The sequence below is a fragment of the Oryctolagus cuniculus genome, chromosome 5, assembly GCF_964237555.1.
Source record: "Oryctolagus cuniculus chromosome 5, mOryCun1.1, whole genome shotgun sequence".
NCBI classification, from domain to species: Eukaryota; Metazoa; Chordata; class Mammalia; order Lagomorpha; family Leporidae; genus Oryctolagus; species Oryctolagus cuniculus.
Window position 1 is genome coordinate 111006288 of NC_091436.1, and position 23868 is coordinate 111030155.

Genomic DNA, 23868 nt, shown 5'->3' on the forward strand with positions numbered 1-23868 from the left:
AACAATGCTTGTCCCAAAATGTATAACTCTTAAAAGTGCCAAATAATACCTGGCTGGTAAGAATTAATAGTTTAATAACCATGTCAGTCTAAAAAATGGATTTATCTCAAAAATACATTCTTTAAAATACCACTTCAAATTAATCATAAGTCTATTCCAAAATAATTTATTAAGTGCTCATGACATATGAATAGAGGACATCATATTTGAGAGGTAGTTTCTGGCTCTTTAAAATGCATACACAGAGTCATTCATTGAAAACCTTGAATAATTACAGTCATTTAGATGTTTACATTCTTGAATTTTTATTAAAATTATACCAAGGGTACTCTGTTCCTCTTGATGGAGAGCAATAAAGGAGATGACAAATGTTGGCTGTGTGTTTGAGGCCACAGATGACAGAGGCACGGTGCTGCATGAGGATGGAGAAGGGCAGGTCCCATGTGTCAGAAGGAAAAGAGGTCGTGTGTCTTCCTTGGAAAAGAAGTCACAAACTGACTCATACCACTGAGCACAAAAGTAGGAGGAAACTATCAGCCATCAACACAACCACTGACATTCATAATCTGACTGCTTACATATAACTCCTTGTTTATATCTTTAAAATAAATTGAAATTTTAAAATATTTATCTATTTTATGAGGAAATTTAACATAGGTGAAATCAATGTGAAAGTGTAACTTTCAATAAAATTTCTTTGTTTTATGTTCTCACCAGTAACTGGGATGCTATTCCTGGCTGTACTACACATTGAGTTCCTATTGTGGCTCTGTATGAAACAATTTAAAATGAAGATTAGGGGTATGGAAATCACAATTATTAGAAATAATATGTATATCTACAGGAGGTATATTCAAAAACTTCATAGAAATGCATTTTATGAAAAAAAAACTATGCATGCATTTCAAAATTATTTTTGTAACAAAATACTCTTACCTTTTAATCCCATTTTCCATGAACTTTTTGAAATACCCTTAAGAGGAAACATACACATATTGTCATCTGCATTTTACAGATGAGGGACTAAGACTCACAGCAGTAAGTATTGCCTTTGTTTGATAATTAGCAAGAATATGAGTTCAAATGTATCTCTTTGGGTTTTCTTTTTAGTTCAAAGATGGGAGCAAAGTTCAGTAGTCCCTGGAAAAAAGAATAAAATCTGGTACCTTAAGCTTTACTTTGTTTCACTTAAAAAAAAAAAAAAAAAAGGTGTTCATCTCAGTGAAAAGTCTCTAAATCCTCCCAGCTTTTATTCTGTTATTGTCATAGAAGGGAGGTCATCTATGCTATTTTACCGGGAAAACAATAAATAAAATTAATCCAAAATGAGCACACTCACTCTCCTCCAGATTGCAGCTTCTTTGGCAACCAAACTGACCTAATCTTTTGCTGCTGTAGGAGATAAGGCTGTTCTCTCACACAAAGTAGGCATATTTTCAGAAATTGTTTTGTAGAAAAATAGATTATAGACACATTTGCACAGGTTTCACTCATTTGGTGACATAGAAAGTACTGCTTTAATTTTGTTCCATACAGATTTTTCACTCTTTGGAAGGAGGAGGTCAAAGACATAAGCTGGTGTTTAATAAGAATACCAGCATCTAAAGCCCAGGGCTCCCAAGGCCCACGAGTAGTCCAGTAAGCCTGAGATCTGAGGCTGCCCAGCATCCCAGAGCACCCACGCCTATCAATGCAGGATCTGAGTTCAGCACAACAGTAATTTTACCTCTATTGTTTCAAGCATATTCTCAATTCTTCCTTATACAGGCATCCACCCACATTCCTTGACTAATTAGTGAGAATAGTAGGAGAATAAGAGACAGTCCACCCCTTTCCTTAATTCATGTAACATTTTGTGTATAGGCATTGCTAGTCTCCGGGAATAAGATGGTGTACAAGAAAGACATTTTCCCTCCTAGTACCTGCTCTTTAAAAAGCACTGTAAATTTTTATAGTTCTATACAAGGTCATAGAACATTATTCATTTACCAATATTTATTTAATGTCTATCATCCATACCCATTGTTCTCAATTCTGGAGATACTACCGTGAAGAATTTCTTGATGCTTACATTCTTAATGATAAGACAGAATTATGTTCAAATAACCCATTTAAAGTCAAATTTCATTTTTAAAGTGAAATCCTTAAATTTTCTACTTAGTATATCAATATGAGGAACATCCCACTATGAGCTTCACTTTACAGAATCACATGCACTAAAATCAATGGCAGGAATGAAATTGATGATACCTTATAGGGGAATTCATGAAAGATGAGATTTTTATTTCTTAATTGTTAATATTTTGACATTTTGAAATGTTAATGCTACATAAGGAAATGAAGGAAAGCATGTGAACAAAAGCTATTGCTTCTCAGATTTCCAGTAGAGATTCAGGGCTGTAGTCAGGAAAACATGGCTCACCTCTGCAGCCCCGCATGTTTTACGCCATGCTTTTATAATTATCTGATGCAGCAAAATATAGGGAGAAACAAACAACTCCCAGTTGTTTTAGAGTCATACCTGCCCATAAGCACTAGATTCTATTTAGAGTCATTATATTTTACCAACAAATGATTCTCAGCGTAGAGAAGTAACCATTAAATTCTTTGTAATAAAGTAATGAAAAGGTAAAAAGAGATTTGACTGTTTAGACATAATTAGGAAGATATCATCTAGCCAGAAATTTTTGCCTAATACATTTAACTCACTTATTTTGCTAATATTTTAGTTCAATTGGCCATATTCTCAGTGTTGAAAGGATACAGAGATGCATAAAAATAGACTATTCTTTAGGGCCATCAACTTTTGTCTTCCAGAATCTGCTGCCACTCTTTGTCATTATTAAGGAGGCATACATTGAAGCAAAAAAGCCATATTCAAGTTTTTTTTGTCTTTGTTTGAAAATATTCATACATCAACCTTCTATGCATTTTAATCTAGAAAGTGCTTCCTGATTTTCTGTCAGAGGAAAATTATTCAGGACAGAATCTAATGGCTTAATTTGTTGGGCTCAGGCAATGACCTTCCAGAGAGTGAGGCCTAGAGATCAAAACAATGCATTGTGACCTCTTCTATGGTACAGATTGTACAAAACAGTGGTACATGGGTCATGCAGTGCACTTGAGGAAGGAGGCTGTTCACCACTCAGGTCAAATAAAGATCAATGATTTTCATTAATTTTCTGTAACTCATACATTAACTAGTATCTACTTATAGCTTATATTTAATTAACTATGGACAGTCTTTTTAAACAATGACTTTCTTCCAGAATATAAATCTTATATTTCACTTATAATTAGCTTCCATTCCTAATTAGTAACCTCTCTCTCACATTTTGGTTGTATCATTGGTACAGACATTAAATCCCAAGAGAATGTATTTTTCCAAAATTAACAGCACATTTCTTAGTTTCCTGGCAAACTCCAGACTTGCAGTTATGTGAAGAAACTCATAATCAATTGTCCCAAGCCCCTTCCTCTCCTGCACAATTGGTAAAAACAACTGTGGGAACAAGTGGAGAAATTGTCAGAAAGAAAAAACACTCTCCAAAGTAACATGGCTCTGCATTTGAAAGGTCAGACAGAATCTCTCATTCAGGCTTCCTACAGAAATGAATTTAAGCAATCAAGAAGAAATAAAAATCCAGTTTGGTCGTGTGGCACTTTACATAAATTAATGCATCATATTTTCTATATCATCACATTTAAATTGTTGTGTCTTTGGGGCCCATATTTCATTGTTGAAGTAACAAATTGTTGACTTCAAGAAAATCATTTATCCTTTTGTGGTTCATTACAATTAAATTATTCAAGTATTTTCCAACAATTGAATATTAAATATTAAACTGTTTTCTAACAATAAAATATTAAAATCTAATGGTTAAATTTTGTAAAGATCATCATATAATCTTATGTGTTAAAAACAGTATTTATTATTAAATGTGCTGTACTTATTCATTATGTAATTGATAGTAAATAGATTTGTTAATGTAGTATTTAAATATTACACATTTGATCACTTAAATTCATTTTTAGGTCACAAATATTTGATTTATAGGAATTCTAAGTCAACTTCTGTATTGTTAAAATATATCCTAATTTATCAGAGTTACTAAAGTTGTTTTGGGTAAGTTTGAATAGCTCACAATTCAGTGAAAGTGTATTTAAAATACAGTGCATACATTAGCTTGGCTAAGCAAGGCTTTGCATAAGAAACATTCTCTAAATTCTATCCAAGATTGGCAGCTAAGAACGGACAGCAATATTCTCAGAGAAAAGAGCTGTTTATTAGAATGTATTTAATGTGTGAACTGAAGAGCTAATTATGCGTCCATTCTTTTGTGGCATTTTCGATGACAGCTGTGTGGAAGCAAGGAGGATAATATTAATACACTGTCTGGAAGTGAATGAAAGCATTTACAAAAAAAAAAGGATTTTTGTACCGCATTTTAGGGCATTTGAGTGCCTCACTTCAAGTCAATTGCAGAACATGAACACATTCATTTTGTGTTGAGGAGCTGGAATGATTATTATCCCAGTGTGAAAATATGCCCTGCGATGATTAATCTATGAAAATAACAAAGAGAAATGAAGCCAACTGGTATTCATGCCAGCCTGTTATTCAAGAGCAGAGTCTATCTATCTTTAGTAGTAAATACGAATATAAATTTGAAAAAACTGATTTTATAAGTGGAAATGAATTTCGTTAATAATAAATTTTCTAATGAATTTATCATTTACAAATAATGTATGCAAACAGTTTATTTTTCCTATGACTTATTAATCTTAAATTTATTGCTTAATAGGATACTAAAAAATCATTGGAGTTATTTAACTTTTAATACAAAATTTTTCTTTTAATGTTTTTTATTTATTTTATTTGAAAGGCAGAGAGAGAGAAAGAGGTAGTGAATCCCATATGCTGGTTTACTTCACAAATGTGTGGAACCTCAAGGGCTAGGCTGGGCCAAAGCTGGGAGCCAGAAATCCTGTACTCAATCCAGGTCTCAAACATGGGTGGCAGGCATCCAATTACTTGAACCATCATCTACTGCCTCTTGCGGTGCACATTAGTAGGGAGCTAGAATAGAGAGCAGAGTGAGGACTCCAACCAGGCACTCTGAAATGACATGGAGTCCCCAGTGGCAGCTTAACTACAACTCCAAATGCCTGCCCCATGATAAAGAACTTTCAACATTGTTTCCATTATTTGAGATTCTCAGTTTATTTGACAAGATCGTGTGTGAAAGCTTTCAAAATCAAAATGGAGTCTGCTGTGTCACTCTGCCCTTCTTAAATATGAATGAACAAAGCCAAGAGGTTATGAACAAAAGCTTCTTTGCTTTTCTTTCTGGCTTTATTTTGAATTGAAAGTAAGAAGGCCTAACTGAAATTGCCCTCTTAAAGTATCTTAGAATTCAGTTGTAAAATTAATTTTAAAAATCAGCTAATTTTTTTCTGCTACTATTTCAGGGGTTTCAATTAAAAGGCTATCTAGGGGCCGGCGCCATGGCGCATTAGGTTAATCCTCCCATATGGGCGCCAGTTCTAGTCCTGGTTACTCCTCTTCCAGTCCAGCTCTCTGCTGTGGCCTGGGAAAGCAGTAGAAGATGACCTAAGTGCTTGGGCCCCTGTACCTGCATGGGAGATCCAGAAGAAGCTCCTGGCTCCTGGCTTCGGATGGGCGCAGCTCCAGCTGTTGCAGCCATTTGGGGAGTAAAGCAACAGAAGGAAGACCTTTCTCTCTGTCTCTCCCTCTCACTGTCTATAACTCTACCTGTCAAATAAATAAATAAAATCTTAAAAAAAAAGATATCTAATCCAATTAACATGATACTAAATATAGATCATGCTACCAAGGTAAGAAACGATCAAAAATAGTGCATCACCACATTGCTACATGACTTGCTTATTTTATCTTGGGTGTGTTTACAATTTCAATTTTATTTTGCTACACACTCTTGAATTCAACATTTTAAGGCAAAACTGGGACATGTTTTTATATAGTTTGGAAATTGTTAACCTCGAGTACACATTTAGAATCAACTAATGGTGAGCTTTAAAAGAAAATACTAGTGTCCTCTTTTCACCTCAGGCTGGCTGCATCAGGCATTGGAAATGAACCCTGGCCCTGAGGATGGTTGAAGAGTTAGCTTAGTGGTCCTACTGTAAGCTAATGTTGAGAATAATTTTTAGGTAGACATATGCATAAAGGCACAGTGAAAAGTGGCCTTTAATCTGAATATGTAACATCCATTGTTTGATAATTATCTTTATAAAAGCTCTCACAGTAATAAGCCCAAGTTACTCAAGGCATGTGCTTTTCCCTGTCAGTGTCTGCTGCTTTTTTTTTTTTTTTTTTTTTTTGACAGGCAGAGTGGACAGTGAGAGAGAGAGAGAGACAGAGAGAAAGGTCTTCCTTTTGCTGTTGGTTCACCCCCCAATGGCCACTGCGGCCTGTGCACCGCACTGATCCAAAGCCAGGAGCCAGGTGCTTCTCCTGGTCTCCATGCAGGTGCAGGGCCCAAGCACTTGTGCCATCCTCCACTGCACTCCCGGGCCATAGCAGAGAGCTGGCCTAGAAGAGGGGCAACCAGAACAGAATCTGGTGCCCCGACTGGGACTAGAACCCGGTGTGCTGGCGCCGCAAGGTGGAGGATTAGCCAAGTGAGCCGTGGCGCCGGCCTCTGCTGCTCCTAAGTACTGAGAAAATGATTAGTCAAATCCAAGCCAAGCATTTGCCTCTTGAAGGTAACACACAATTTATGCACAGACTCCTTTATAACAATGGGTATTTTATAAGCAAATTAACAGTACAGCAGAGAACTTGCAATTTTAAATCCACTTTTTAAAATTGTAAGTTCAAGTAATGAAAAATATAACTTACTCACTTTTGAACAATTGTGTGTTTAATAGTTGAGTCTCAAAATTGGTTTTCTCTAAAATTTACCCTCCAGATAATTCACAAAAAATTATAGTGTACATGAAACTAACAACTTTCTTGTCGAGACAATAAAACAAGCCATAGGAAGGTCCTTTTCTTATTGTCTGCAGTTAGTGGCATAATCATTTTTAACTAAGGAAAAGAGGAGAGCTTAGTGATTTCTTATCAAAATCTTGGCATGAATATTTCACATATAAAAAAAGCATATTGAATCTGACTTCTGTTTATTTATAAAATACAGAAAAAAAGGAATTGTTTTGAAAGCACAGAAGTCAAAATATAAATGTTTTGTCTACATGGATGTATTCTAGCTGAGGAAATAAATATCCAGGGGATGTGACATCTTAGGGATTTTTATAAAATTTCCAGTTTAAGATTTTTATATTTATTAAAAGATGGCATGGATAAATAAAAACAGTGACTAAGATACATTATTCTGAAATAAATGTGCCATACATCATTTATCAAGCATGCTATAATGTATTGAATAATTCAATGAAACATACATATTTATTGATGAAAAACTATACCTGTTGAAATGTAATTATAATTATTGATGACTTATAACTGGTGTCTTTTTGTATCAAACAAACAACTTAATTATACAAGTACCTTGCTAAACTTTTGGCTTTGCTGGTAACAAGATATTCCAGGAATAATAATTTGAAAATTTAGAAAAGAAACTAGCATGGTTGGGTGAGCCTCTCTGGGGCCTGTGATTGTCCAGGTAGAACCCAGAAGAAGCCACCTCATGCTCAGGGAGTGCAGCAGTAGACAACGTACAGATGTCCCAGGTCAGTACTGCCAAATAGAAATGCTGGTAGAGAAAGATCCAGACACTGAGAAAGACCTAAGATTCAGGCTGCTAAGATTGGAGAGAGCAACTAAAAATACAAGACCGCTCTCCACAAAATCATCTTCACAGTATGTAACAGTCACAAATTTGGGTCTCCAGGCCCAAATCATTTTAACCAACTGGCTACAAATAGGTGGAATCCCACTTTGATTTGCAAGAAAAATTCACCGAACTAAGGAAAGTGTTCAACTTGCAGTTACAGTTTCATTATGGCAAAAGGGTACAGAACATGGGCCAAGGTGTGGTCTGGGAGGCTCCCAAACCAAAAGCTCCCAGCATCTGTTGCCTGGCACAATGATGTGCAATAATATGAATAATATGCACAATGTGAACAAGCGGGAAAGTTCACAAAGGCTTCAGTGTCCAGAGGTTTTATTGTGTTTACTATGGAGACATGGTTTAATTGAATCACCTGCATATCCATCATTCTTTCACCCTCAGGTTGGACTGATATCCCATGAGCCAAAGCCCAGACCCTCCGATCTCCTGGTTGTTGTTATGACAACATCAGCTCCCATCCTGAGTTACCCTGGGAACATACATTGTTAGTTGTTGGTCCTGGAGGCCCACCATGAATAACAAAGACACTCCAGTCACTTAGGAGATTTTAGGGTTTAAGAGGTTCTCTCCCAGTAACCAGGGACAAAGACTAGCTAAAATATTTACTGCATACTCGATGAGATTGGTTTGTCTGTATGGGGAGGCAAGCAGAGGCACTTTAGGACAAGAAGCACAGGAAGTTACACAGCAAACCTAACGTTTTCTGGAGTTTACAACCCGTATTTTCTAACTGTCCTAACTCAGTGTTATTCTGAGAATATACTGTGGGCCCATTTCTATTATGAGATATAGAAATGAGGGATCTAGAAGTAAGACAAGCAACTATAAACCTTTCCTACAAAGCTCTGTCACCAAGTCTACCATCATCACTGAAGTAGAGAAAGAACTGAACACTTTGAGAATTCTAACATACTATCTTGTATCTAGTTTTATTTTTCCTTCTATTATTTTTCCTACTATAAAGTCCTTAAGAGTATTTCAAAAATCTATGGCTGAATTCTTGAGGCTTCTGATTGATTCTGGATTTTATCTAGGAATAAGGTATTTTAAATCACACAGTAGTCTATGTTGTGTCCAATTATCATTCCCCATATTTTTTCTGAAATGGAAAAGAAATTCTTTCTCCAGAATTCCTTTTTCTGTTTATATGAGATCTTAACTTAAAGCAAGAAGATAGACACATACTTACTTTAAAATAATAGGAACACTGGCCTGTATTATTTCACAGCTGAAAGATACAGAATCAAGATACAAATTCAAATTTATAAATATATATTCAATTTGTTAACCATTCATGGATAATCATTATAAATGAAATGATTGAGAATGAATTAGTTTATTATTCAATATGACAATAAATAATGTATATAAGATAGAAATAAAACAGATAAGACAATTTCATAACACCACCACCGAAAAGGGTTTGAATTATAGTGATTCATCCTAGTATTCCTCAACTATTAGCAGAGAACTTTGCAAAAAATCACCCACTACAAGCCAGAATACCTGGAATTCTGTTCTTGGTACAGTCTGAAGCTTTCTGGACAAACTTTTTAGTATCCTTAGAGCTCACAAACAGAGCAGTAATTCAACAACCTAAGTTTAGACACAGCTGATAAAACTGAAATCAGATTACTATGTGGAAATCAGATATATATATATATATATATATATATATATATATATATCGAGTATATTTGAGGATATCAAAAAGTACATTTAAAAATACAGAAAAGGAAGAAAACAGTCCTGGGATTCCCATGACCATATTGAAAAGAAATACTGACCGAGGATTTAATTCTCAGATGACAAAATCTAACCAGGGACACAGACCCACATTCTGTTGATAACACTTAAAATTAATAAAGAAATACCAAGCACCAACTAGTCGGGCCACAAATTGTATTTTAGTATTTTACCCACAAAGGTTTATACATCTTGCTTTATTATGATTTGTTCATGTATATTTCAGATGCCCTCCTGTATTTGGTCATTTATATTTTCAATATATGGTACCTTTAAAAAGTCTTATCTATCGTTGTGTCAAGTTTGATTGTTGTAAGTTGTTATTTATTTGTTACTTGGTCTCAGTGGCTAATTGGAAACATGTACTTTAGAAAACTACTTAGGGACTTTCCTGCAATCTTTAATCTTACTTCAAAGACTGAAGTGGATGTGGCTGCTTCTGAGGTCAGTTTTGGTAATTAGGACACGTCTCTTCACAGTGAAACGATGGTCTTTGAAAGTCCCAAAAGATCCAGCCCATTTCTGGTTTCTGGGGTTCCTTACTAGCAATTATCATCACTTTAAGATAGGTCAGAATACATGCCCAATAAGCTCCTTTATAAAAGTTAACTTATCATTAAATTAAAATGAAAGCTTTTCTCAACATATTAAGCAAAGTCAGATAATTCATTTGCCAAAATAGGTAATAGGTCTGTGAAGTCTGAGTGTTTTGCACTTTAAACTGGTTTGTTCTCTTGGTTCTTTTTCCTAATGGCTGAGTCCATTGCCATGCAAACATAAATTGATTGTCCTTTCATGAAGAGGATTTTAAAATTTGAAATTTGCCAGTAACAAGCCTTGTACTTCTAGAGCCTAGAAATTCACTGAATACCACTGAATACCACAGAATACTTGCACTACAGGTAATAACCAAGTCATCAACTCCAGTTGCCTATCGTGAACTCAGAACTCAGACCATGAGGGGTCTTGTGTGGAATTTCTTGCTAAGGAATTTGGATACGATCCTGGGTGTGCAACAAAATCAAGAGAACAAAGAGAAGGGGGGTATGTGGATTTGTGTATTATCATATACATATACATATATAAATAAGTAAAATTAAATATATATATATATATATAATGGAGCCACAACAAAAGACAGCAAGATAGGTGAGTATACCACACAGAATTGCCAGTGACCTCCTATGAAATAGAGTTGATAGGTATGGAGAGAAATGGATATATTAAATATACTTTAAGGGAAAAGAAACAAAGCCTGGTTTAGCCCAGAGTCACTGGGCGAAGGAGAGAGGGGATTGTTAAGATGCCAAGGGTTTTTGCTGGGTAACAAGGTAGGTAATAACATGACTCACTGAGAAAAGGAAACATGGGAGAAGGATTAAGCAGTATAGGCGGCAGGGCAGCCGGAAATGAGTTCATTTTTGGAAAAACTGACTCTGCCACCCAAGAAGATGTCCCACAGGCAGCTGAATATTCACGTCGGAAGCTCAGACTTGTTTATGACAATGAAAATGTGTCATTGCTATCAGACTCGCCAAAGGAGTCTTTCACCAAGAAGGAGGCAGAACCAGAATTCAAAAGCCGGCCAGGCTGGAAGACTCCTGGGACTACTATTCAAGGTGGAAGGATTTGTCTGAGAGAATCCTGAGGCATTGCTTAAAATGAATATGTAAAATACTTACATATAATGGATGTACTTAATGATTACCTACTGTGTGTCTGCTGTCTGCCGTGTGCATCATAACACTCTAGAGTTGAGAATTAAGTGCTTACAAAGACCCAATTCTTAGGCCGGTGTCGTGGTTCACTTGGCTAATCCTCCACCTGTGGCGCCAGCACACCGGGTTCTAGTCCTGGTTGGGGCACCAGATTCTGTCCCAGTTGCTCCTCTTCCAGGTCAGCTCTCTACTGTGGCCAGGGAAGGCAGTGGAGGATGGCCCAGGTCCTTGGGCCCTGCACCCGCATGGGAGACCAGGAGAAGCTCCTGGCTCCTGGCTTCAGACTGGCACAGCACCCCGGCCGTAGCGGCCACTTGGGGAGTGAACTAACGAAAGGAAGACCTTTCTCTCTGTCTCTCTATCTCTCTATCTCTCTCTCTCACTGTCCAACTGTGCCTGTCAAAAAAAAAAAAAAATCCAATTCTTTGTTACCTTCAAGGTGGATTATCCCAAGTGCTACTTTTTCCTAACAGAGAATAATAAGTGTGAAAGAGTGATAAAAGCTGAAAATGCATCCTACAACCAGACTGAATTTCCTGAGCGCATTACTGATGGTAAACTGAAAGTTAACAGCTTTTCTTTCCCACATAACTCAGTGTTCATCTGGGAAAGCAGATGCTGCCATCCTCTTTCTCTTCCTACCATTCAGATACCCTGTGCATCCTAAGAAAGTAAGCTCTGCAACCGCAAATAGTTGGAATGCAAAGTATGCAGATGAAATCCTTGAGCCACTCAGTTCCAAAATTCCATTAATGTACTAAAGTTCTTGGAGCGAAGCAGATAATCCCACCTTCCATTTTGAATGAGTGAATGCCAGATTTGTATCTCAACAAGTTCAGCTGAAGCCGCCCATATTCTTGTCAACATAATTAAACCTACAGTCTCGTTTAGATAATTAACTGCTGCTGGAATCACTGATTATTATAGAACCCAAGAGGAAAAAAAAGTAACTAAATACTGATTTCTAGGTAAAAAATGAAGATGAAAAACAGTGGAAGTCAAGAACTCTCTCAGATAAAAGGAATGAAAAGATGGTCAGACAGTTATAGATTAAAATTTTTCATGTTACCAGGAACTAAAGTTTCTGGGCTATTGTCTCCTCATCTTTAGAAGAAAGTGATACTCTTACTCTATGTAAATTTTGAGTCTTTGATATTAACATTGTAGCACAATTCCTACCATCATATGATGATCATTAATTTCTTTTTTGAAAATACAGGAGGTGGCCGGCGCCACGGCTCAATAGGCTAATCCTCTGCCTAGTGGCGCCGGCACACCGGGTTCTAGTCCCGGTCGGGGTGCCGGCTTCTGTCCCGGTTGCCCCTCTTCCAGGCCAGCTCTCTGCTGTGGCCCGGGAGTGCAGTGGAGGATGGCCCAAGTGCTTGGGCCCTGCACCTCATGGGAGACCAGGAGAAGTACCTGGCTCCTGCCTTCGGATCAGCGCGGTGCGCCAGCCACAGTGCGCCAACCATGGCGGCCATTGGAGGGTGAACCAACAGCAAAGGAAGACCTTTCTCTCTGTCTCTTTCTCTCTCTCACTGTCCACTCTGCCTGTAAAAAAAAAAAAATACAGGAAGTATCTAAATATTAAATCAAAAGATGGCTGTTAGTGTTGTAGTGTTACAACAACAGTAAAACATTCAACCTTACATACATTCTTTGGAAGTAAATAGTCTTAACCCATAAGTATATAATTGAAAGGTGCTTCTTAATAGAATAACATTTCTTGGAGAGATTGCTAAGTTAATGGAGACCAAAAGCTGAGTGGCTCAGAGTCAGGGTGAGTTTTAATCAACCACAATGTAATGTTCTTCCATGATTCAAAAAACCAAAGATGGGGCGGGCATTGTGGCATAGGGGGTTGAGCTTCCACCTGTGCTGTCAGCATCCCATATGAATGCCAGTTCGATGCACAGCTGCTCCACTTCTGATCCAGATGTTGAACCTAGGAAGGCAGCATAGGATGGCCCAAGTGCTTGGGCTCTGCACCCATGTGGGAGACCCCAATGAACCTTGGGGCTCTTGGCTTCAGCCTGGCCCAGCCTAGGCCTTTGTGGGCATTTAGGGAGTGAACCAGCAGATGGAAGACTCTCTCACTGTCTCTCCTCCTCTCTGTATCTCTGCCTTTCAAATAAATAAAAATCTTTTAAAAACAAAAACAAAAAAACCAAAGACACCTGCAGTTCAGAATAATGGAGATTAACTTAAGTTTCCTACATTAGTTCTGGGGGGAGGGTTGTAGATTAAATCACAGTATTCCAAAAATGAATAGTGTTAGCTGCCCTCTTTTGTTGTTATTGGTATAAAAGCTTTTGTAGATTTTTTTTTTTTTGCAGATTTCAGAAATACCAATAAATAGCTATCTAGAGCCAACAGTCTGTGAGTATCACATGGGCCTTGTAATAATAATCTCCAAGGTATCCTAGATCTTTTCTGAACTGATCTCCAAAATTAATTTACTCTGAAGGTGACGTTTTAACCCTAGTTCCTGAGATATAAATATTTAAATTTATTAATCCAGATATTTAAATAATTCTGATTTTTTCCTGAATTTAGCCCTTTGTTCTTATGCTTCATGGTTTCTCCAATACTCTTCGTGTTTGAAGTATTAGAAACAATCAGAAAACATGTTTCTGCAACTTTAAAAAACATCCTGACCTTTTTTTTTTTAACATTTTGTATTTTCCCCAAAGTATCTGGTTCTACCGCAGAAATAAGAGCACATTGAGAAATGCACACCACACCACTTAATAGGTTGGATTCTGCTGAGAGCACAGTATTTGAGATGCAGAAGCTTTTGAAGTCACCAGAGTAATATTTAATGCACATGAAGGGTTACCTGAGTAATTTATAATCCTCTATCAAAGTAAAACGTTCCTCTGTGATGCTTATTAGCACGTAATGGAGATGCACTCTAGACTTTGTGTAAAACGACTCACTAAGCAAAAAAAAAATCAGTGTGAGTTAATAACAACAAAAAGAGGTAAATTTTAAAAAATGATATATTTTAAACGCATGCAACATGATATCCAATTGTTAACAATACTCTCCTAAAGAGTTCTGCTTTATTTTTCATAATTGATTTTTGTTTTTTTTAATTGAGTAGCAACATTTATTTATATGAAGCTTATAAATATTTATGGTGTTCTTACTTTGTATCTACATTGCAGAAAGTCTCTCTTCTCAGAGATCTTAAGAATCCAATTTAGGAGCTGGTGTTGTAGCACACACAGCTAGGAAAGCTGCCACCTGCAATGCCAGCATCCCATGTGGGTGTTGGTTCATGTCCGATCTTCACTTCTGATCTAGCTCCCTGCTAATGGCCTGGGAAAAGAGGGGGAAGAGGGCCCAAGTGTTTGGGTTCCTGCCATCCATGTGGGAGACCTGGATGAAGCTCCTGGCTCGTGGCTTCAGCTTCGCCCAATCCTGGCCTTTGTGGCCATCTGGGGAGTAAACAAGGGAATGGAACATCTCTCTCTGTCTCTGCCTCTTTCTGTGTAACTCTTTCAAATAAACAAATTTTTTTTTAAAAAGTCCAGTTTAGAAACAAGGCCAACCAGCACAAAATAATTAAAACAGGAAAGTCTTTAAAGAAAATGAATTCTCCTAAATGGGTTAAAAAACACCTTTGTTCTCACTGTGACAGTGTATTTGCTCAGAAAAATGACTTCAATAAAATGATAAAATCTTAGAGTTCAATCCAAGTTCAACTGAATGATGACAGGTACTTGCTCCCACCACTATGTTTTCTCCAATAGTTTAAGAAAATATCAATTTATTGTGTTATAATATTTGAATTTTCATGTTAGATTTCCGCTGTGATTGATTTCCTTAGGTTTATTAAGCTGTCCTCATTTGCAAGGCATAGTACAGTGACTGGATGGAACATATGAGATCTTCAATAAAGACTAAACGAAAAACAGTTAATGAGGTTTTATTATTCATATAATATAAATTTATATAATATTTCATATATCATATAGTACTTACAAATCTAAATTTGGAAGCCAAGAAATAGTGGCAATTTGATCAAGTCACTGAAGCTCTGTTTCTCACATCCTACCATGCTATTTTCCAGATCCTCAATTCTATAACCATTCTAGAAATTTCAACTTGACACGTAGTTACTTAGCACTTCCTCTGAGGAATAATTTGTTACTTGCTGAATTCACATTCATAGTCTATTAGAGCATCTCACATGACAATGATGCTGATACTAGGAGCATCTTACTGCCTTCATCATTTTTTTAAAAGGACAAAGACATTTCTATATTTCATTGTCGACAATGATTTTATAAAAATGACATCCTGGACCACATCATGGGGCTGGAAACAACTGATCATAACTCTAATTTATAGGAAGCCCTAAAATATTTTAAATTCACCTTGCCTGTTAATTCATAGAATCTCAAAAGGACATATACATTTTAACTCCATCCCTGGACCTTTATAACCTCATATTTCAAAGAAACCACATCATGAGAGATGTTATAATGTGTTATTCCTCTCTGTATTTGGGTCTTTTTCATGTTTAACTTCCCATGGTAGTCTCAGATTAGAATACTTTCAAATTCCTGAGAATCACTTCTATCTCAAATAACTTATAGTAAAGAAATTCAGAAGCCTAAACATTGTTGGTAAGGGAGCTGGCTGACCATATAAAGTTTAACAGACACTAGATTATGACATTGGATAAATGTCACTGACCTAGCCTCTCCACACCCAATCCAAAAAAAAAAAAAAAATGTAACAGGGAAACTGACTTGTATTATCGTGTTGCAGTTATAATTCAGGGTCTTTCCAAGTAACCATGGAAAGACCCAGGGAAGAAAAATTTGACAAACGCAGAAATAACCCTTTTTATTATCTTGTTTCACTGTTGTTATCAAGAACATGTAAGAAATGGAACCAACAACTGAATCAAATGAAATTAATATTTGATTTCAACTTCTAATTAAACTATTAAAAATTACAAAATTGTTGCCCAGGTAGGAATTCATTTTGGGATGAATTCACCTGTTTACCTTCATAGTTAACAATTATGGTAAATAACAGTATTTCCCATTTTTCTAGCCTTGAGCAAGGAGGAAAAAGCATAGTATTTATTCACACAGAATTACAAAAGAGCACATTTTATGCAATAAAATGATTTTTTTCACCTATTTTACAATGGGATTCCACTATGATTGTTTCATGGAATACTTTTTATATTTAGCTAACTATCCTTTTCAAGTAAAATGGAAGACTTTATAGCAAATGCATAAGATTTGTAGTTATCAAGATTTAAAATTAATCAGTTCAATTTTACTGCTTTTCTTAGGTTGTTACTAGAAGCTGTTTCTGATTCAGTGTCCACATTTATTTGTTCACTCATCCTCTCATATAGTCTTCCATTGCATTCAATCCTTGCAAGGTAACATTTTTTTTTTTTTTCTCAGACACTGGGGATATAACAATAAAAAGTGATGTTACCTATTCTAATGTTGGCCAGCAGTTAGGCAATGAAGGATTTTAGTAGATTAATCCACTGCCATAAAGCTTTAGATAAAGCTGTGTAAAGCTATGTGATTGGGTTAAGTCCCCAAGCTTATGCCAGTTTACAACTCTAAAAAAAAATCTAAGGATGGAAATCACAGGATTTTCATTGCTCTACTCGTGGTTGTTCAGCCTGTTTGAAGGCACACTTACCAGGAACGTAGGAAAACCTGAAACCTATAATATCCCAGCTCCAAACTTTCAGGGGAACAATCTTGGATCTCTAACACTCTAGGACAACTAGAGCCAACAGTAGTACCTTCATTTTGTTAAAAACAGTAAAGTGGGAGAGATTTACCTCTAGAGTACAAGAACACTGACATATTCTTGTAGATAGGACTTAAAGTTGCATTTTACAAAGGACTGAAAAGGCACTTTCAAGCTTGTCATTAAAGTTTACTATTCCTTTAGTACATCAAAACAGCTCTATTTAATTCTACTCAACTAAATACATGGAATTCTTCCCCAAAATTTCTGTGCAGAGAAAGTCAGGCAGTTGAGGGTAAACTCATCCTCAAGCCATGGATCACACCAGGAAGATCAGTATCCACCTTCTCCCACCAAAGAAAGGCAACATGGAGCTCAGCAGGGGTCTATAAACATTTTCTATAAAAAGCCCAGACTATAAATAGGTTAGGCTTTGTAAGCACAGTGAGTTCTTTCATAATTGCTTAAATCTTCCTTTGTAGCAAAAACAGCCATAGACAATATGTGAATAAATAAGAATGTCTGTTTTCCAGTAAATCTTTCATTTACAAAATCAAGCATAGGGCCAAATGAAGCTCACAGGACATAGATTGCCTACCCTTTACCTGGGTAAACCTGTGTCCTGAATAATGGTAACATTTCTAATCTTTATTTAGTCTCTCATTCTATGCTACATCATGTCACATACTGAAATAAATATAAGCATGTGGAATGAAAGATACAATTTCTCATTTATCATTAAGTATCATTTTGATAATGACATCTTGATGAAAGATATCCACAGGAACCTATATTTATCCCTTTAAGTGCAATCTTTTCCAATATTGATAAAACATTTTTATTTTTCTACTTTGTAGATAGTTTGCTTTGCTTTATATTATAGTAAGTGCAATTTAAATTTTTCTCATTCTTTTTCATAATCTTTCAGTAGGAATTCTCAGTATCACTTGAACTACCCAGAGACAAATGCCCTACATCAGCTTCCCTCAGTCTACAGGAATTTTCAAACTGATATTTTTACTGCTTCCAACTTTATGTCAGTTACCAATGCAATGTATCTCCTCCTAGTAATCTCCTTCCTTATGTCCATACCTCCTTCCATTATAGACCCGGGCATGAAATCTATTCTCTGTTAAGAACTGGATTCAGATTGAAAGACCTGTATAATCTGGTTACTGTAACTACATGAAATGTCACTATAAACACAGTATTAATACCCTTTGAAGAAAGGAATTGACTTTGCAATAGCTATTCTTTATAGTATTTAAAAGTTTTGTGATTTGTTTCATGTTTTTTGGTTAGATTCCAAAATATTATGGTTAATAGAAATCTGATTAACAGAGAAATGAGGATTCTTTCTTTATATTCTATATTCTATTTCTTTATATCCTATTTTCATATCACTTTGTTTTCTGATCTTTGGGAAAAACTAATATGGGGATTTTTTTTTTTTTTACTGATTTTGCTATTTAAAAGTTTCTCTGACCCTTAACCTGCTTATTTCTCACTAGATCTTTATAGCACATTTTAGCACAAAGGATCTCAAAATCACTTAAGAATCTCCCTGGGAAGCATTTGAAAAAAAAACAACCCTTGGTTCCCACCCAATAGTTTTCTGATCAGTTGTTTTGGAGACAATGAAACACATTAGTTATTTAGGGACCAATTTAGTTTTCATTTTAGTTTATAATTTCAAGTGATTTTCAAATAAATCAAGAGCTAAAAAGCTTTTATTTATTATTTCAATTTCTTTTAGAAGTCTATATAAAAGGATTAAGTTAGAAATGTTTTATACTGATACTCCTCTTTGTTTTGTAGCATTTAAATCTAACACACAATAAATGAGCAGTTTAGACATTAACTTTCTCTTTAACATATTTAGAAGTGTTCTTTTTTATCCATTTATGTAAATGGAACAAATTTCATTTATTTCTCATATACATTTTTAAGAATTTTATAATTTCCAGGCCCCCTCCCTCACTCTTCCTTATTTTTCTTTTAATTTTTGATATACTCTCTTTTGATATACTCTCAATTTACTTAATTACCACAAGCTGAATCCTCCACTAAATAAAGAATTCAACAAGTAAAATTCCCTGTAAACTTATTTCCAAGTGGTTGCATTTTATACACAGAGGGAGAGACACACAGACACCTACACACTTTTTTGATGACCTGACCACTTGAAAATGTAGTAAAAGTTTTGCTTTTAGCATTGAGATCTTTTACTCTTTTTCTCAGTTGACTATTGTGTCTTAAATGACAGCTCTTGATAACTTTGAAATTATGTGAATGTTGCTTTCTCTTATTCATAGCACCAGAAGAATGGGCCACCACCCGCCCCAGCTTGAAGGCTCCACCTCCAAGGTCAGCCAGAGGGGGATACAGGGAACACCCCTACGGTAGATATTGAAGGTCCTCCTCAACTGTGACCTCACCTCAAAGACAATTCATAGCCTGTGGTCTTCACACAAACAGCAACAAGACAAGTAATAGTCTTTTTTTTGTTTGTTTTTTCTATTCTAGGGATAACTGCTCATGATTGCCCTCATATATTTCTTGTATTTCCCTCTATACTGTTGGCGTGACATTGACACTAGTATTATTTTACAAAATGGACTGAAAAAGATATTGGCAAGCATAGTCTATAAACTCGTCAGTAGGAAGATATTCTCTTGGTTGTTTTTCATTGTTGTATGTAATTTTTTCCTTTTTTATTTTTTTTTAAGAAAGAGCATGAATCTGTTAACAGACATTGAGTCTCAACCAATTAGCAGAAGCTTTATTTAGGGTTGCTAAAAGACTGTAATACGATTTTTGAACTAGCTGATAATAAAGTTGTAGATAAGATGTTTTAACCTGTCTTTTAATATCTGTTAGTTAGATGAAGATGTTCGATATTAAGTTTGTAAATTTAATTTTAAATGCTGTTTTAATGGGGTTGAAATCAAGCAGCTACTGTATGTATGTAGCTAACTGAATTTGTTCAGTGTTTTAACCTGTATTTGTTAAAAAAGAAAAAAAAAACACATAAAGTTCCATGTGTAAGATTCTCTAAATAGGAAACCACAATTTGTCAAATATGTTTGCCATAATTTGTCAATAAAGCTGAAAACTTTTGTAAAAACTAAATTTGTAATTACTTGTTTTCTAGCTTTAAATGCCTGCTTTATTTCTTCTTCAAGAGATGCCTAAAATGTTTTCTATTTAAAAATTACAAAAATGAACCCAAGCCTGTTTTAAGATATTTGTGTAATACTTAAAAATGTATTAATAACTTATGGTTGTTAAATAATTTAAAAGTTAACAAACTAAACTGTTACATGAATCATGGTTAGTAAACACTAATGTATAACATGTTAATGGAAAAAATGGATTTAGAATAATAAATGGATTTTAAACTATCCTCTAAGCTTTATCTTGCTAAACACAAATTCTGATTGACTTGTTTGCATTAGCCTGTCTCTCCTGAGAAAGAGTAATGGAGTATAAAGAGGTAAGATTACCACTTACCACTGTCTAAATGCCTAGTTCTTCAACCTTTGAGTTTCCCCGCACATTAAATATCCCATCCAACATGTAAGCATTGCGTAGATTCACTTTATTGTTTTCACTCAAAAGAGTGCGTGGACTTCATTTGCGTAGTTTATAACAATTTGTTTTGACAAACAAATCATCAGTGTCACTGGCTAGTTGTTGCTATTCAACCTCAAAAACTTTATTTGTAATTTTCAGTGCTAAATATCACCGCCCTTGAAGGCAGTTTAGAGGGCTGATATTTCTTTTGAGACTATCAGACTTGATGGCTGATGATTATTAAGGAAATATGTCGCAGGACTCAAAGGATGACTAAACGTTAAACAGGTAACACTAATAGTAACTCTGTAATTTTGCCTATGTAACAGTAATGTTAAATATTCTCAGTTATTAAGTTCCTGATAGTTAAAAAAGTAAACCTACAAAAACATAACAAATAGGTCTATAGGCTTTTAAAACAACTAATTAACATTAACTAGAGGCATCAAAATTATTTTACAATATATAACCCTCAAGGTAATAAACAGAACTAAAATTAACAATAATAGTAATGCAACTCTTGCTAACATCAAACGTAAGCTAAATTTTGATGGAAAAAAAAGAAAGTGAAAAACTTGATGGTAGGAATGAATGCCAAAACTGTTAATATTTTAAATACAGTTTTTTTGTTTACGGTGGCTTTTTGTCGATGTATTGGTTTACTTTTTTGCTGCTAACCAGCTTAGGCATATTGCTGTTCAGTTTTCGCAGCTGGAGTTGCATGCTAATAGTTTTATGAAGTGTGTGTCTGTCATCAATTTATATTGTACATATTTGCCTTTCATAAAGTGCTTTTGAGTTATATTGAATTTTCTTTTTCTATTCTTTCTCCCCATTCTAGGTACCCATGAGTAAAGAACACATTGAATACCAGATGTGATTGGCTAAGAAACCTGGAGGTAATTTTAAGTTTTGTCTTTGAAATACATAGATAATCTTCACCAACATTAAAATATGATGTAATATGAAGGTACAGTAGTGAGCTAAAATACCAAGTGCTGCTAGTTGAAATACGCAAATACTTTGATTGTCAAGAACTGAGTTATTTTTACCTTCTTTAAAATAAGATATTTACATGACAAGCATGTTAGTTTATTCAGAATCCTGTCAAAGGAAAAGTCAATTGTACAAAGGGTATGAAAACTTTCACTCTGCAGATTTAAGAGAAGTAAATCATAATCATTGGGTACAATAAAAGGGACAGGCTATCCTGTAGAATTGCCTGCTCCCTATCAATACCTAAACACTACATTTTTTCCTCATAATCTCACTGGATTGATCAATACTTTTTTTTTTGTCATCTGCCGTTCCATAATGGCAAAAACAAAATCTTACTGAGTATACTGCACTATTGCAAATTGAGACTTGATCTCTGCAGAGTTCAGAAACCTTAACCGAGAATCTCAGACTGAAAACAAGGCAAAGGACAGTTACGGAGTCCACAGGCTAACCACGGAGAACTGAAATGACCTGGAACGGTGTTGGAAATAGGGTTTTAAACCCAAGTTTTCATGTTCTGGGTCTACTTCTCTTTTTTTCTTTTTCCAACAATATCCACACGCTGACACTGAAGAAGTGCCGGAAGAGGTCTGGAAGCGTCTGCAGCTCCTTCTGGCAGGGATTAGAGCCATTACAGTGGACTGAAACGGAATTAGTTAACTCGCCAGTGAGGAAGGGAGTGTGTCCTGGAGAAAGGAAGTTGCTGCCTGCATTTGCGGAGCTGGCAAAGTGCGAAGTTTGAGAGGAAAACAATAGGTCAGTGAGCCTTGTGGGCCATTTCCATGAAGACACAAAATAAAAACGAAGTCTGGAAAGGCAGGTTCGAGACAGGCCCCAGTTATCACTAAGTGTGATGCTCTGTACATCTACGAAAGAAAGACTGTCCAGATTGAGAAGAGGTATCAGTCATTTAAAATATCAGTGTAAGATATTAGTGTGGCCTTTAAATTTGGGTTCTGTACACCATGCCAATTATTCTGTAAGGGGCTCACACAAGTTTGGAACTCAAAGAGGACACGGTCTCAAGGGGACCCCTGGAAGGCAGCAAGTTCAGCAGAGCTCCCCACACCTATGCGAGTCAGGTGCCTTCGGGAAGTGGCTGCCTGTTTCTCCATGTTGGGAAGCAAGAAGCGGGTGTGGCAGAGTCATACAAAAACAAACCCTCTTCGGCAAGGCATGGAGGGTGCAGCAGCACAGCCACAAGATGAGCTGAGCAGGCTGCAGATTGGTCAGCAGCTGCAACGTGAAGAGGTAAGGAAACCAGCTGCTCCTTTACATTAAAACCCACAGAACTCAAATTCAGTCCAGGAAACACAGAATGGGAAAAATTGTTTTTATCCACCTAACAGAATGAGGATCTAAATCTGAAATCAAGTTGATGTATAGAAAGACATAATTATACATACACAGCACAGTCATTTACAGCATAATTTGACACCTAACATAATCAGAAATGAATATAGTATGTTTGTCTATGAACAGGGAATGAGAATTTCTCGAAATTAGTGTCCTATCAATAAAAACCAAGTGTTCCTAAGTGAAGCACGTGCACATGGGATGGCCCCTTTTGTCAGTACCAGGAAACTTAAACTGATGGCTCCCCAGACAATGGCACGTCCACCTTATGCTATCCACCTTTTGCTAGCTATACAAACTCTCATGGCAGATTAAGCTTTTTAAATTACAGTCCATTTTAAGTGTATTTTGAAGTATTCTGTATGCATGCTTTATTCATTCTTTAAGATAACACTGTGACCGTAAACTCAATAAAACACAAACAGGAATAAGCTTGGGCACTAAAAAAAAGTATTTAAAGTAGTAATAATAATAGTAGTAAGTTAGAAAGTTTTTATGCCTATCTATGTTTGTCCATCAAAAAGTTTCACTATACTCAAGTATGATTAAAACAGAATTGATTTGATGTTATTTAATAAATCAAATAGTGCTTTTATGTCTTATTTGTAATATTTAAATGATGGTAACTTCTGGTATATTAAAGGCTTAATAATAATTGAAGCACTGGCAGTTTTTAAATGAAGTTGGCCTAATAACATATGACAAGTTCTCAGCAATTCTTTCAAAGGAAATGATTTTTTGAAATTTATTATTAAAATATTATTCTTGTTCTTTGAGTTCTTCACTTAGTAGTATACTCATGTTTGCTGGAATTTTGGAAATCACATATGTCCTTTAGAAATGAAAACTTTTCTACAGCATTCTCTCTCTCT

At 35.7% G+C, this 23868-nt stretch overlaps 1 protein-coding gene across 12 annotated transcripts in view; it reads left to right on the forward strand.

Annotated features, from left to right (window-relative positions):
• Nucleotides 1-23868, forward strand: part of KHDRBS2 (KH RNA binding domain containing, signal transduction associated 2) — a 702022-nt gene that overhangs the window by 626785 nt on the left and 51369 nt on the right. For 11 of the 12 annotated variants that reach the window (XR_011388994.1, XR_011388992.1, XR_011388993.1 and 8 more), the window contains exons 9-10: nt 19381-19554; nt 21483-21540. Coding sequence is in view for 1 of the 12 variants with exons in the window: in XM_051855537.2 (XP_051711497.1) it covers nt 19381-19478 (98 nt within the window). In the remaining 11 variants the exon portion in view is untranslated. Of the gene's footprint in view, nt 1-19380; nt 20777-21482; nt 21541-23868 lie in introns of those variants that run through there. The other variant, XM_051855537.2, reaches the window with a different exon arrangement.